The sequence below is a fragment of the Salvelinus alpinus genome, chromosome 9 (genome assembly GCF_045679555.1).
Source record: "Salvelinus alpinus chromosome 9, SLU_Salpinus.1, whole genome shotgun sequence".
NCBI classification, from domain to species: Eukaryota; Metazoa; Chordata; class Actinopteri; order Salmoniformes; family Salmonidae; genus Salvelinus; species Salvelinus alpinus.
In genome coordinates, this window is record NC_092094.1 from 42,630,128 (window position 1) to 42,645,384 (window position 15,257).

A 15,257-nucleotide genomic window follows, 5' to 3' on the forward strand; every position below is an offset into this window, starting at 1 on the left:
ATACACAAAATTAATAATTTGACCAAATATTAAGGAACAGTTCATCATTTCATGAGTCCGTGAAGAAAGAAACCACATAGAAAATGATTTTCACAAAGTCAAATTAATTTGTGTTTGAGGTTTCATGATGCTTGTATCTAAACCAATTGTTTTATACATCAGTTGGGTTCTCTAAGTTTCAATATGAGGTTAGCATGAAAGTGCATCCTTGTAGCTGTATGGGCATGGAAAAGTCAAAATGTTTACCTTGGGGTAAGTTGAGCCAATGGTTGAGACAATGGAAAGTTGAGCAAAATGACATGTTTTCTTCCCAGGCGTAATGCAAGGCATTATCACTGGGATATGAGGCAACAACTGTGTTAAAAGTGTAATTAAAAAAGTACTACGTTTTTGTTAGGTGTGAAGCATGTGTTAAAAGATGCTGAAAATGATTAAAAGACAAAAAAGTGATTGTGATTGTGTTGAATTGTGTTTGGGAACTAGACATGGTGTTAAAAAGGTAGTGGTAATATTTCATTCAGTACAGAAATTTGTAGATGGCTCAACTTACCCCATACCTTAAGTTGATAAGTGGATAAGTTGTGCCAAAATACCACTTTTTTTGGACAAGCTACGTTTGTAATGTTGTAAAGGAATGTAATGTTTACATGAATGCTGATTATTTCCAGGGATATACAACATCCTGAAATAGATGTAGATGTCTTTATTAGAAATAATACTATATTTCCCTTGACGGAGTGATGCTGAATGCAAAAAATTATCTCCAGCTCTCCACTATGTTTACTATCACACAGAGCAGCTCATTGAGGTTTGTCCTATAATACTGTATGTAAAAGGAGAATAATGACTCATATCACCAGGCTGCCACTATTGTTCTAGCGAACATACGGACAATATGTATGTTCCCATCGTCACGCAACACAACAAAGGCTCAGGTTTCTTTTGATTGTTTGTCCCTTTCCTTTCTTCCCCCAGATGGAGCAGAATGGCTTGGCTCTTTCACATTACACACCAATCTGCACCAGGAGCTGGAGAAAGGTCACTACTGACTGTGAGCAATGCATGATAATATCATCCTTCACAAGCCAAATCTTTGCTGATCTGCTCTGCTCACATTCTAATGGTGTGACAGGTCGCCCAGTCATTCTTCCACTGCAGTGGAGGGAGAGAGAGAGGGAGGGAGGTAGGGCCAGGGGATTTGGAAACACTTTGAAAAGGTCATACTAGCAAAGATGAATATGTGGTTAGGTGAAGTTATAATGGCAGACATCTTGTAGGCTGGAGCTCGGGGAGCTTTCGGAATTAAATAGATCTGGACCCGTGTGTGACATTTCAGAGAATCTGCCAGAGAATGCTCATTACAGCCAAAGACAGCGGTCTGTAATCCTTATCCAAATACCATTATCAATCTGACTTTAAAAGTCAAATATGGATACTAATTTGGACAACATACAATTCAGTAACACAGAAACTAAGGGTGGTTAATGGGTTAGTTATACCACTGGTATTTTCATGAGTTTAAAAACATATTTGGATGAACTGTTCTTTTTATGACAAACTTGAGAAAAATGAGTGCACATTCTTCTGTCAAGACTTGGGATAAGATGAAGATTGGATCTGATTACAAACCATTTTCTTATCTTCTTCCCCTCCTCTAACCTTAAAGTCCTGTGTTCCTCCTCTGCGCAGTGCGGTATGGTGCAGGCCAACTGGGCAGGGTCACTTGTCACGGACAAAGGCAGAGCTAGTCACGTCCAGAAGTGGGCTCCGCCACATCCTCTCCCACAGAATCCCTGCTGAAGCCACTCTCAGCCCAAAGAGCTAGCAGTGAGCTGGATGAAGAAGCATGCTACAGTGAGAAAAAACAGCATATTTCTATCATGTCAATGGAGTGGAACCCACCAGCTCAAAGACAGACAACGTCCCCTGCAAAGAAGAACGGCAGAGAGAGAGAGTAACAACAGGTGGCTAAATCAAACATACCCTCCGTACAGTTGGCATCAGTCAGTCAATTAAGGCATACATTCACCCAATAACTGTGAAACACAATCCTGTCCTGACTGACTGGCCATTATGTGTGGTCCAGAGGTACACCAAAGCCATTCTATTCTAGTACAAGCTATTAACACACGAAGACAAGGGTAGAAAATAGACACACACACATCTCAGTTGACAAACAATAATAGTTATTTATTAAGGGGAAAATGAATGTACATTTTATGCCTCCAAAACAGGGAGGACACTGATAAATAAAGCCTCATTATAAAAAGCTTAAATTGATCCAAAAATCCACAATCAATACTTTAAAAGTTTAATTTGTACATGACACATATTTACATAATTGTTGCTTTGCCCTTTTTTTTATTTTATTTTTTACATGGAATTCAGCAAGAAAATAAAAATTGTACCTTTTTAGTACAAACAACATATTACCTTAAAAGCACTGGTTTACAGTATCACTGTCAAACACACTCCAACCCCTCACAGATGCTGGTTAATAGTGCATTTCAATTTGAGCATAATATCATTGCATTTGCGTCATGTACACAATGCGTCATGTACAACATTTCAGAGCTACTGTAGCACTGCTCAACTTCTATACCATAGACGGCCATGACAGTTCATGTTGACGGGATAATTAGCATGTATTCCTGGAGGAATATAAAGTGGTAGGGTAGGATCTACTGTCGGTGCGTTCACACCTGTCAAAAGTGGAATCTGTCTATTAATGCAAGTCAGTGTGTGAATGAACCAATCAATCAAAATGCCAATGATCCCTTCCTATGCTTTCACTTTTCTAAAATCACTAAGCAAGGCCATAATACACCATGTTAACGTGGTGATTCACGTTTTATATATATGCCCAGGGGGCATTGTTGTGAGATATCAAGATGACAAATGCCACAGAGTGAATAGTGGTGGGAAAATTGACAAAGCTCTATGTGATGGTCAAAAAAAGGCAAGATTAGCCAAGGCAGAAAAAAGTAAGCAGAACAGTTATGAGTTAGTGATCAGCACCATATTTCAGTTTTACAGTCAGGAGAGGATGGTCTTTCTGTGCTTTCGCTTTCAATTCTGCTCATCGGCAGAAAAGAGAAAGAACATATCTCTGCTGAAATATTAGACTTTATGCAGCTCTGGTTATACGAATCAAAACCCGAAACTGGAACGTGGATGGGGAAAAATCCATGAATAAAATCCAGGGACATTAATTATTCTGGACCATTTGAGAGGCACAAGAGAGTTTATGGCACCACAGTCCATCAATACAAGAGCAGACTGCAGGGGAAATATGGGGTTGTGTCCAGAGTAAAGGTTTGGTTTTAATAAAAGAACAGCCTGTCCTGCAGGCTGATATATCAGTGTAATTCCAATGGGATTAACAAAGGGAATGGTTGGTCAGGTCTAGATTAATATATTCCAATATCAGCATTCAAATATTACTAGGGGAAGAAAATCATTATTTCGGTCCATTCTTGTAAGATAGCTATTCCTTAGTTTCGACTCAGTCTGGGTCATTTGAATGATTGTCACTCAATGTCAGGGAGAAAGTCTCTTCTCTTGTAACAGAGTGAATATAATCTAAAGTGCTCATCACCTTCAAACCGTGTGTGCCAGTATTGCATTGCAGTGATTGACAAATAAAATGGTTCACAAATTCAACTGTGCAGTGGAGGAATACAACAAGTACCGCAAATGTTTCTTCTACCCATTCAGTCTGCTGGAACCGTAACAAACAGTTTTCATCATTACATTCAATTGCAAAGTGGACAATTATCTCCCTTACACAGACTCTCTTCCTCATTTGGCTCTCTATCTCTCTGAGACATGCTCATCTTTCTCTCCTCTCCTCCAAGCTATTCTTTCTCTTTGCTTGTCTTCCATTTCTCCCAGACTCATTCATCCTCCTCTCATAACTCTGAGTCAGTCATGTTTCCTCTGCCCTGACCTTGAGTCGCTTTTCTTTAGAACTTCTAAAATGTTACCTTCTAGTCATTTAGCAGACGCTCTTATCCAGAGCAACTTACAGGAGCAATTAGGGTTAAGTGCCTTGCTCAAGGGCAAAAAGAACAGATTTTCACCTAGGCAGCTCAGGGATTCAAACCAGCAACTTTTCGGTTACTGGCCCAATGCTCTTAACCACTAGGCTACCTGCCACCCATTTGAGTGATTACATTGCATAACTTCTGATGTAGAGTTGATGGGAGAAATTAGCCTCTAATTCCTTACAGGCGGGAATGAAGCATTATGGGGCCCAGTGTTAAGCAATACCTTGACAAGTATGACAAGAAACACCATTGTATAAGCTTGACTCACTCAACTGGAGTTGTTAAATAGTGTGTATGCTCTCTTTTGTCATTTTGGCTATTAGGGTATACTTAAATTTGCAAAATGCAGAACATTCTATAACAGGTCCCACGGCACCAGCAGGTCTTCCCTTCAGATAGAAAATGAATGTTAGCTACTGTATACTTCATGAATGATAAAACTTCCTCTAGCCATGGTATAACTCCTGAAACTGTCCAAATCATATCTGAACACTATCAAAGCCAAGGCAACCAACCCATGCAAGCCAATCCATGCCACATCAGACTTGCAGAATCCTAATTCTGTTCATCCAAAAGTCACACCTCGACACTTCAGAATTGCAACTGGGAAGTGTCTGCATGTTTCCCTATAAAGGTCACAGGAAATGCTCTTGTCGTACTTCCTGTCCACGCCCATCCCCTTCAGGTCATTCGGTAGGGTACAGGATGTCAATGGGGTGCATATCTATCTTCCCACGCTAGTACAGCGTCTGGGCAGTCAGCTGATGCAGTCACTGTGATGCTGTGAGTGTGGGGCATTGTGGGATAGTGGAGGACCAAGAAATCAGCAGAAGAAGATCTCTCCATCGGCCTGAAGCTCTGTGACCCCAGTGTTCTGGGGATCTGTGGAGAAGAAAGATGGAGGTATAATTGAGTTTAAGACTACACTGTAACAACATCCCTCAGTGTCACAGGTAAGTAGACTTTTACCATGGCTCTATTTTCCTTACAAAGATGTGTGCTGCTAGTTGTACCTGGCTGTGATTGCTGTCCCTTCCCCTTCTTCTTCTTCTTCTCCTTCTTGTCCTTGGTCTTGGCCAGCTGCATCAGGCGGTTGGGGATTTGGTTCTGGCCCTCTGTGCTGCTCTGGGCCTTAGAGCTGGCGTTGGAGGAAGAGGAGAAGGGGTTCAGGTTCTTCCCTTTCCTCTTGGAGCCCATCCTGAGGAAGGGGTCTTTGGTGGCGGAGGAGGAGGGCAGCTCTGCCTCCCCTCCTCCAGGCTCTTTATCCAGAGAGGTGGAACTCTGGAACTTCATGGACTCCTCTGAGGTGGAGGAGGGCGTCCGCTGGGTCCTGTGTGCCTGCTCTGCCTACCGATCAAATCAAACACCACGCAACGAGAAAAATAGTTTGCTTTAGGATTAGAAGCTCAGGCTTGAGCCCAGGTGGAGGTTAGGGTAAGCAGTAAAAGGGTTATTCATTCTAAGGGCATCACTAAATAATGTATGTGTAGTCATTTGTGGTAAAACGCTGTTACATAATAGCAGTTACGTCCTTTCTGGGGCGCAGTAGCATAAGGTAGCAGACAGAGAGCAATGAGCAGCACGGTGGGATTGCAGAACCAACTGTTCTAGCTCACCTCAGCCTTTTTCATCTGCTCCACCATCTCAGCCTCCCGCCGCAGCGTCTCCCTGTCTCTGTCCAGCTTCCTCTGGGCGTCCCTCAGCCTCTCCAGATCCTTCTGGTACTCCTCCTTCCTCTTCTGCAGCTCCTGCCTCTCCTCCTCCAGCTGCCCGCGCCTCCTCAACGTCTCCTCGTCCTGCTCTTTCACCTGCGCCTCCCTGTCGCTCAGCCCCGACTCCCTCACCTCCCACTCCCTCTCCCTCCTCCTCCTCTCGTCGGCGTGGGCTGCCTGCTGGCGCTGCAGGTTGGCCACCTCCTGCCTCTGCTTCTCCAGACTGCGCTGCTTCTCCTGCTCGATCAGGGAGTTGGGCCGCGAGGAGGAGGAGGACAGGGAGGAGGTGGAGGAGTGGCGGGAGGCTGGCCGCTCAGCCAGAGCATGACGCTGGTCCTCGATGAAGGTGTCCTGCTGAACCACCACTGCCTGCAGAGCACACACGGATGTAAACAGTTTTATCCCCTATACTAATGGATCGCGTGTGTGTCTGTGTGCTTGGTTAGCAGCTCTTTGTGTTCTAACCAGAGAGGAGATGTGAGGAAGAGTGTCTGTACCTGCAGCGTGTTGAGGAGATCATGGAGATGTGTGACACTATGGAGGACCTGCTATTAGTCAGGAAGAGAGATGATAAAACACTTAACTTCTGCATATGGTTACACAGTAGGTACATATACAATAAAATACTTCCTATGAAATAACCTACTGCATAGCACTGTCCAGCAGAGACTAGAGAGGCGTGGGAGCAAGTAGTGATGCCTCTCTCACACAGCCAGTTAGTCAGTCAGGGATGTACAGTATGCTGGACGCCTAACATAGCGTGGGAGCCAGACCTACCTCACTGTTCCTCTTGAGCAGCAGCAGTAGGTTGTTGTTGCCCCCCTGTGGATGAAGACAAGCACAGCTGCAGTTAGTTACTGAGATATTAACAGCGCTACTGAGGCGAGGGGCCATGTTAATCACCTCCTTGGAGGAAGCGCTTGATCCCACCTGCCTGCCGGAGAGGCCTGGGCCTGAGCAGAGGAGATTATAGGCATTCAAAGCACAGGGCTGCTCCCACACAGCCCAGCCCAGGGGCATCACCTAGCCTAATGGAGCCGTAACGATATGGACTTCCTCAGCTTAGCTCAGACCTCAGTCCAGGGCCCAGGGCTGGGCTAATGTCTGTCTGTTAATGTCAGTGGTGGTGATGGGCAGAAGCAGGTCTACTGAGACACAGCTCAGTTTAAATCCCTCCTGATGTCATGGGTTAGGAGAGTTAAAAATAATGTAAAGTTCATGCACAAAGTGCACTGTGTGTGTGCGTGGTGTGTGTGTATGTGTATGGTGTGGTGTGTGTGCATGTGCATTGTGGTGGGTGTGTGTGTGCGTGCGTGCATCCTTTGCTGTGGCTCACACACACACATCTCTGAGCTTAGTTACTGTAAGTACCTTCTTCAACACACTGTCTGACTCAGTCCTCCGAAGGTCTAATGAGTCCTCCCCCTCTTCTTTCTCTCCGTCTGGAATGAAAAATGGAATGAAAAAGAGGACACCTTTAGCCCACAGCTAGAGTTAATGACAGTCAGCTGCAGTACGACAGCCAGTCAGGGTACATCGGGAGAGAGGGATGTGTTCTTACTCTTGGAGATGTTCATCTGGTGGCTGTCGAAGCCTCCGAAGGTCTCAGCGCGACGAGGCAGACACACCGGCCCCACACTGCCCCCTGATGCATCCTGGGTACTGGACACTTGCTGCCCCACGGCCCCGCCCAGACTGCCATTCACCAGCACATGGAGAGTCTCCACTGAAACGAAACAAACAAACCACACCCGTGAAGATAGGTCCTGCGCTCTGGTGTAGAGGGCTACAGAGATCATTGCGGCGTGGTTTGCATTTTTCATGCTGAGGGCGGGAGAGGGCAGGCGGTCAGACAACTAATTAAAAAAATTGGTGCAGAATATTTGGAAACGATAGTCTTTCTGCCTTGTATGCGTTAGCCTACATATTGTATTAAAATCAAAAATTTCACATTCATACACTCAGAATTCGCTGCTTCAACTTCAGTAGCCTACCTCTCCTCTCCTAGCGTGGCATGTGAGATCAAGTGTGCCTAGTATATGTGTGGTCTCAATGAAATAGAGTAGGCTGCCTATGTGTGGCCGATGTGAAATGGCTAGCTAGTTAGCGGTGGTGCGCGCTAATAGTTTTTCAATCGGTGACATCACTCACTCTGAGACCTAGAAGTAGTTGTTCCCCTTGCTCTGCAAGGGCCGCGGCTTTGGTGGCGCGATGGGTAACGATGCTTCGTGAGTGACTGTGGTTGATGTGTGCAGAGGGTCCCTGGTTCGAGGCGAGGAGAGGGACGGAAGCTATACTGTTACATATGCATGGGCTGAGAATCATGTGGCGGTTATCTTTCCAAGGATATGAACTTAACTATGATTAGGCTATAGTTTACTACAGTGTCTGTAAATAAATATTGATAACGGAAAGAAGTGGACGGCGCTCAACCAAAGTGAGTCGAGCTGCAGTCAGAACATTTGATCATCCAATTCATGTGGTTTGTCTGCAAGTGGGAGAACCATGTTAGGATTTTTGAAAGATGTTCTCAAGACATTTGTTTTACCAGTCGTCAGGACGTCATAAGTAAAGTAATGGTATGGTGGTTTTAAAGTAAGTAGTAGGCTGTTCATCTGAAATATGGGGAAATCCGTTAATCTGACTAATCTCTCATCATTGATTTCATTGACTTATTTCAGCAATTTGAGTTTTTCTTGAGTGTATTTTGGTATTTTATTAGGATCTCCATTAGCTGTTGCGAAAACAGTAGCTACTCCTCCTGGGGTTCACAGAAAACATGAACTAATACAGAACATTAATAGACAAGAACAGCTCAGGAGGAGCTGTGCGCAAAGCATGCATATGGGCTACCATGGTGAATGAGCATTGAGCCTTTTCAATAAATATTGGTTACTCATTTATTTGTCTCTGTCTGCAAATCGGTAGGCTATATCCAAATATGCAAAACGTAGCTCAAGACAAAGCGCAAGTGTCCCGCCCTTATCAGTCTTGCTGCTTCAAGTTCAGTAGCCGTACAGTACACGAGATCTGGTGCGCGTGTGGTCTCAATTAAATAGCCTAGAGTAGGCTATAGCCTATGCATGCGTGGAGAAGCACCGGGCAGTTATCTTTCCAATGACATTAACTTCCTAAATATGATTTGCCTATAGTTTACTACATTGCCTAGACATACATATTAATAACCCATATTTGTTCCCGTCTGGAAATCACTCCGCTCCTAAAAGGTAGGCTATAAGACGTAGCTCAAGAGAAAGTGCAAGTTTCCACTCTCTCTCCAAATCTATGCCTAGCATATTGGCTGATATAGCCCAGTAATACCGATAGCCTAATATAATAGAATACGTGAGAATCTCTGGTAATTTAACCTATTTCTTTGGTTATTTTTCCACTTTTTGTTTTTGCATATTTTGTATATATTTTATATATAAGTGAGCTGCGTCACATACGCCAAAAATAACATTGCGAGACAGCGGTTGGGTTCGCGACAAGTTCTTGCGGGAGCGGATGGGAGTTGGACAGCCAGCAGGAGGGAGCGGGCGGGTGCGGTATGAAAAGCTGTGGGTGCGGGAGGAAGAAATCAGTCCAGCGCAGACCTCTACTCTGGTGCTGTATTCTTGCAGTGCCGTGACATAAAATCATTCACAGTTGTGTGTTGTTTATCATTGCTATTTGCCAGGCATCGTGACCATTGCCTGGTTACATGTAAGCACACACATACACACGCACACACATACACACGCACACACATACACACGCACACACATCGTACTGTACGATTTCAGTAAAGACTACTACACACACTACTCTATCAGCTGAAGCAACCCGGTCAGACCTACATAAACTGGGTTACTAAGGGAGGAGAAAAGGAGGAAAATATCAATATCTGGCCCATTACTCAACCTGCAGCATTAAAGCAATCCATTTGTTTTCTTTCTACACAGCTGAATCAGATTACACTTATGCATTGATTCCATCCCTGTCTACAGAGGAAAAACAAGGATATAAATAACTATGACAAGTAACCATATATCACTCTGACTTAGGTCAAAAACGTGTTTTCAGCAGTATTCTGTAATCTCTCTGCCCTGGTCTTTCAGCTGCTACTGGCATTATATTATATAAAGGGGATTTTCAGGTAATTCCCTGATTACTTCTGATTGGTTCTGTGTGTCTTCAGGGGGAAATCACTGGTTGGGCCATGTGACCAAGTAATTCAATAGGTCACCAGTGATTGGATAAAGGGTCACCTGTGTTGTGTGTGTGGTCTCTGGGCCGCAGACCGTCCACTCTTGACTCACCTTCCCTCAGGGCATCCTTCATGATGGGCTCTCCCTTGGTGACGTAGTCTGGGGTGGCTCTGAACAGCATCTTGGCCCTGATGGACTGGGCTGGGCTGGTCTCCGCCGAGCCGCTGCCTCCCTCACACATGTCCCTGAACACCTTCACCTTCTCCTCCAACAGACACACGATCTGCTCGTCCTTCTTCCTCAGCAGCTCTGAGAGGAACAGACAGAGAGTGTTGTGTGGTTATTACCCATCTTTCACACCACCGACCACCGCTTTGGGACAAATGGTTAGCAGAACAAAAGAGAACAGGTTTTACCTCTCATCTCCCGCGCTTTGGTCTCCAGCAGTCTCTTGTCTTCCTCTGTCTCACTGGGGATTCCCTCATCGTCATCCTTCTCTCTGTTCACATACACAGTTATCAATCAAACCATTTACACTGCATGGGGAAAAAACGATGTAAAAAAACTCATTTTTTGTGAACTAACACTCACGTCTTTACTTTTTTCCCTACTAGCACTGTGACTTTGCTGATAGTTTCTTTATTGAGGAGAAATGTACTTACTATGACTGTGATATGTGGTTCTGCCACCTAGCTATCTTAAGATGAATGCACTAACTGTAATTCACTCTGGATAAGAGCATCTGCTAAATGACTAAAATGTCAACGTAAATGTAATGTCAAGCTAATATGCTCTATACTGTATCTGTGGATATACAATGTGTGTGTCCCCATATACATAGAATGACATATTCAAAAATAATAGAATTGCTGTGGTCTGAGGGGCTTCTCCCATTCAAGTATTTCTATATCTATGTGTGTTCCTGTCTAACTGACTCACATGGAGTGCATGGCGTCCTGTATGAGCTGCATCCAGGTGTTGCGTTCCTCCTTGGTGCTGGCCAATACCTCCACCATCTCTGGCTTCTCTATGCCCGCTGTGATCAGGAAGAGACCCCTCTCCTCGTTAGCCACCTCACGCACAATCAGCTTCTGCAGGGAGATCACCGTCGACCGCTGGTCCTGAGGGATGGGAGAGAGGGGGTGGAGGGGAAAGACAGAGGGAGGAATGGAGGGAGAGGCGGGAAGGAGAGGGAGGAAGGAGGTGAAAGGATGTTTAGACCAGATTTCTATTGAAGGATGTATAGACCAGTGGGAGGTTTCTATGGAAGATACTTTGGGGAAATGCAATGTTTAGCCCAAGGAAAAGGGAACTGAATGAAAACTCCAATCTCCACTGAATGATAAAAAAAAATGCAGGATAGCAAAATTCTGCCAAGAGTGTAACTATGCCAATGTCACTGGTTCATTAAAACGTAATGTTTTAATGAAAATCTACCATACAATAGCCTTACACAATTTAGCTGGAAAAACATAGATATACCTGTATTGTAACAGCAGAGCAAGCTAATCTTGCAGTAAACTAATACTTGATAGCTCTGTATTGTAAAAAAAAACATGTTTTTTTAATGAATTCTTAGAGGTAGGAATACTACAGTGTGGCATCATAGGGAACAATGTGCTGGGAATAACAAAACATACCAGTGAGGCAAAGACATATTTCTGGTCTTTCTCCTGGAGGAACACAAACACGTCAGACAGCAGCATGGCCTGGACATCTGTGGAAAATAACAGAGTCAGGATCAGTGGAGGAGAGAAGGGGGAGATGGAGGGGAAGTAGAGAGAGAAAGAGAGGGAGAGAAGGGCAGGAAAAATATAGAAATAGAGGGGGAGAGAGGAGAGGATGCGAAAGAGAGGAGATGGAGAAAGAGAAACAGATTGAGAGGATAGACAGGAGAGAGCAAGAAAGAGAGTGAGACAGTGATAAATGAGGCTGGTGCCGTACCCTTTAGCCTGCCTGCAGAGTTCTTGAGCTGCAGCGGTCCATCATGCAGCAGCCGCCGGCCTCGCACCAGGTCCTCCCGTGCAAACATCTGGCCGCTCTTCATCCTCTGAATGGACTTGCTGTCCGTACGACTGTACACCTCTTTCAACCGTTTCTTCTTGTCGTGTTCGTTCACCTTGCTGTCCACTGCATTTAGAATCTCCTTCACCAGCCTCAGAGCCTGGGTTATATCGTCATGGTCCTCCTCGTTCTCTGCACATGTCAAAGATCAGCATGTCACTTCAACACATATTGTACAGAGGTCAAGACTTCCCAACAATCTCCATCGCGGTTCTTTCTGCTACCAAGTGCCATTCAAAGCATACAGAATAAGACTATATAACAGTACTCAGTAGAGGTGCAGTTATAAGTCTCACAGGAGGTGTCTCTCACCTTTTGTGTGCTGCAGTATCCTCTGTAGTAACACAGGGTACTTGGTTATTCGCTGTGTCACTAACAAGATGCACTCTGGGATGCCTAGTCTTCGGACGATTGTGCTGCTCATCTTTTTCTGAAAAACAAATAAAATAGAGATACTCATATAGTGCTTCATACAATGTCTTAATGACGACTTTAGCAGATGTCAATGTGTGTTTAAATGCGACAACAACAAAAAAAAATCACACCAGAGTGTTGGCACCCCCTGGTGGAGAGAGGGATTATTTTCCATACTTTATAATGGTGAGACTAGGATGGGTAAACAAACATCATGCTGACACCATACCTTGATAAAGGCTTGGAAGCGTTTGTCTTTGGTGTGAAGCTCCTTATAGAAGTTGACCGCCTCGTTGTGGCGGCTGCAGAATTTCCCGTAGACTTTCTTCATGCGGTCGGCATTGGGACCTGAGAACTGAACACCACACAAGAAAATCCCGTGAGATTACTACCAACAAACCGATTTGCCTAATAATCAACATTTCTACAACATTTCCACAACGTTCTCTAAACCCCGAGTCTCCCCCATGCTGACCTGTGAGACGAGCACGTCTCCTATCTTGCGGATGAGGAAGCTACCGTCGTCCCGGCCCTCGATGGAGGATTCCCGCTTGAGTTCCAGGAGGTGTGCGAAGAAGTGTGTGTGTAGTTCCAGGAGCTCGTCCAGCATGGGGAACACTCGCTCCACCACCTGGGTATCCAGTTGCACCTCCTTCTGCAGGCCCTTACTGTACACCTCAGACATGATCCTCAGCGTTCGCACGTGGTGCATCTCTGTCTGGACCAGCTCTGGAGAGAGGCATGGGGAATGGTTATAGTGTTATAAAAAGGATATATGGTTACAGATGAGGGGTTATAAAGTGAATTCCCATTAAACAGCACCCTACTATTGTGTTTGTACTGAGTAACCGATATCCTAACCCGCAATACTGATGATATGATAACATCTCAAATAAATTGCTCGAACGAAACCAAGTATATCCCAGTGTAATGGCATGAGTGGTAGCGCGACAGTGTCCTCCTACCGTAGATAACGTCCTGTCTCTTGACCACCTCCTTCTTGAGCCCCTTCACATACTTCTTGTCCACAGTGAAGGTCCAGGAGTCCGCCTCCAGATCCTTAGACTCCGCCTCAAACTCCCCCATCAGCTGGCTGTCCATCATTTCAGTCCCTACGGCAACAGACAGGAGCATGAGGGCTTGCTGTACCGTATACACCGTGAGCAGACGAGCACGCTCCTACACATACACTGTTCATTATTGAGCGAGGATCAATACAATACATTAAAACATTGAAATAAAACAGCTGAAAACATCGGAGGCAATCTGAACATGTTGAATGGGTTTTACATTTGCTCACTCATTTGAAGCAAGCCCTACAATGATGGGGGAACATGATTAGACAATACAGGCAATGATGGGGGAACATGATTAGACAATACAGGCAATGATGGGGGAACATGATTAGACAATACAGGCAATGATGGGGGAATATGATTAGACAATACAGGCTCTGTGACTTGAGGTCTCTCAGGGTAACTCACCTTCATCGGTGAGAGACTCAGTGGACTCGTTGACCTTGGAGATCTTGTGTAGTGAGTCTGTGGACTGGGACAGGTACTTCAGGCCCTTCAGAGGCATCTCGTCCATCAATGGCCTGCACGGACAGACAGACAGGGTGAGAGAGAAACAGAGTTAGTGAAGGAGGGGCTATTAGAGTGAAAACATAAGTCCCGTACACACTCCGGCTGCACAATTGCGGTACAATGCATTAGACACGACACTTGTGATACAACAGGTCCAGTAGTGTTGATGAGCGCGTCGGCATGAGAATGTACAAGCTGAGTATGTGAAGGGGGCGATGGTGAGCTGGTTGCTGGTTGAGTGGTGTTGTGTCTCACCCTGCGATGTTGCTGATGGAGATGCTCTTGGACAGGTTGCTGGAGAGGATGCTGGTATTCCTGCGAGGCACCACCGGCGCCACCATGACCATGGCCTGGTCGTCAGGGGGCGAGATGGCAGACCACGGACGCTCCCGAGACGCCGCCGACGTGGCTGATCACAAACACAGAAATTAGTATATAGTATATTTTGTAGAGGTGTTGGTGCACATAAATGCACAGGCAGCCTACTGCACATGGACACAAACGTACTGTACTTACAAATATACATGCAGTAGTTGAGAATACATACATGCAGTACTTGAGAATACATACATGCAGTACTTGAGAATCAGTGGAGGCTGCTGAAGGGAGGACGGCTCGTAATGGACTGAATGGAATGGTATCAAACACATGAAAACCACACGTTTCATACCATTCCATTAACCGCATTCCGGCCATTATTGTGAGCCGTCCTCCCCTCAGCAGCCAGATCACATTTGCATAGATAGAAACAGACAGACACAGGTTTGCTCAGAATGACAGACATGGAATTAGTGGACAGAGAAGAATGTATTACATTTACTTCTCAACATGACTCCGGACACGGACGCAGAATCTACCACGGTCTGCTGCTTCTGCTGCTGAAAAACACAACGGAAATGCAGTATCACGTATTACGCTAAATCAATGCCAATAACAAGCCTGTTACCCATTCATTCACACTTTAGACAGAGACCGATCAAATCAAATCAAATTGTATTGGTCACATGCGCATGTTTAGCAGATGTTATTGCGGGTGTAGCGAAATGCTTGTGTTTCTAGCTCCAACAGGGCAGGCACATTCTGTTCCTGTGTGTGTGAGTGAAGACGCATTGTAGATGTGAGTGAAGATGCATTGTAGACAGCGGACAGACAGAGCAGAACCAAACGTTACCTTCATTTTGACCTGGACACACACAGGAAGACTGTCTCTGCAGCCCTTATGGACCTGTGCATTGCAGTCTG

At 45.1% G+C, this 15,257-nt stretch overlaps 1 protein-coding gene across 8 annotated transcripts in view; it reads right to left on the bottom strand.

The window, feature by feature from the left end:
* Nucleotides 1–2,165: 2,165 nt before the first annotated feature.
* akap13 (A-kinase anchoring protein 13) overlaps nt 2,166–15,257 on the bottom strand; it is a 102,572-nt gene continuing 89,480 nt past the window's right edge. For 3 of the 8 annotated variants that reach the window (XM_071326264.1, XM_071326256.1, XM_071326262.1), the window contains 20 exons: nt 15,187–15,254; nt 14,830–14,893; nt 14,271–14,424; nt 13,914–14,026; nt 13,395–13,541; nt 12,905–13,158; nt 12,659–12,784; nt 12,328–12,445; nt 11,896–12,147; nt 11,592–11,668; nt 10,891–11,072; nt 10,368–10,450; nt 10,063–10,260; nt 7,323–7,487; nt 7,133–7,203; nt 6,539–6,583; nt 6,259–6,309; nt 5,666–6,130; nt 5,063–5,396; nt 2,166–4,931 (listed from right to left, as the gene is read on the bottom strand). In XM_071326264.1, coding sequence (XP_071182365.1) covers nt 4,873–4,931; nt 5,063–5,396; nt 5,666–6,130; nt 6,259–6,309; nt 6,539–6,583; nt 7,133–7,203; nt 7,323–7,487; nt 10,063–10,260; nt 10,368–10,450; nt 10,891–11,072; nt 11,592–11,668; nt 11,896–12,147; nt 12,328–12,445; nt 12,659–12,784; nt 12,905–13,158; nt 13,395–13,541; nt 13,914–14,026; nt 14,271–14,424; nt 14,830–14,893; nt 15,187–15,254 — 3,026 coding nt within the window. In that variant the 3' untranslated portion in view covers nt 2,166–4,872. The remainder of the gene's footprint in view (nt 4,932–5,062; nt 5,397–5,665; nt 6,131–6,258; nt 6,310–6,538; nt 6,584–7,132; nt 7,204–7,322; nt 7,488–10,062; nt 10,261–10,367; nt 10,451–10,890; nt 11,073–11,591; nt 11,669–11,895; nt 12,148–12,327; nt 12,446–12,658; nt 12,785–12,904; nt 13,159–13,394; nt 13,542–13,913; nt 14,027–14,270; nt 14,425–14,829; nt 14,894–15,186; nt 15,255–15,257) is intronic. The other 5 variants (XM_071326260.1, XM_071326263.1, XM_071326258.1 and 2 more) reach the window with 4 other exon arrangements.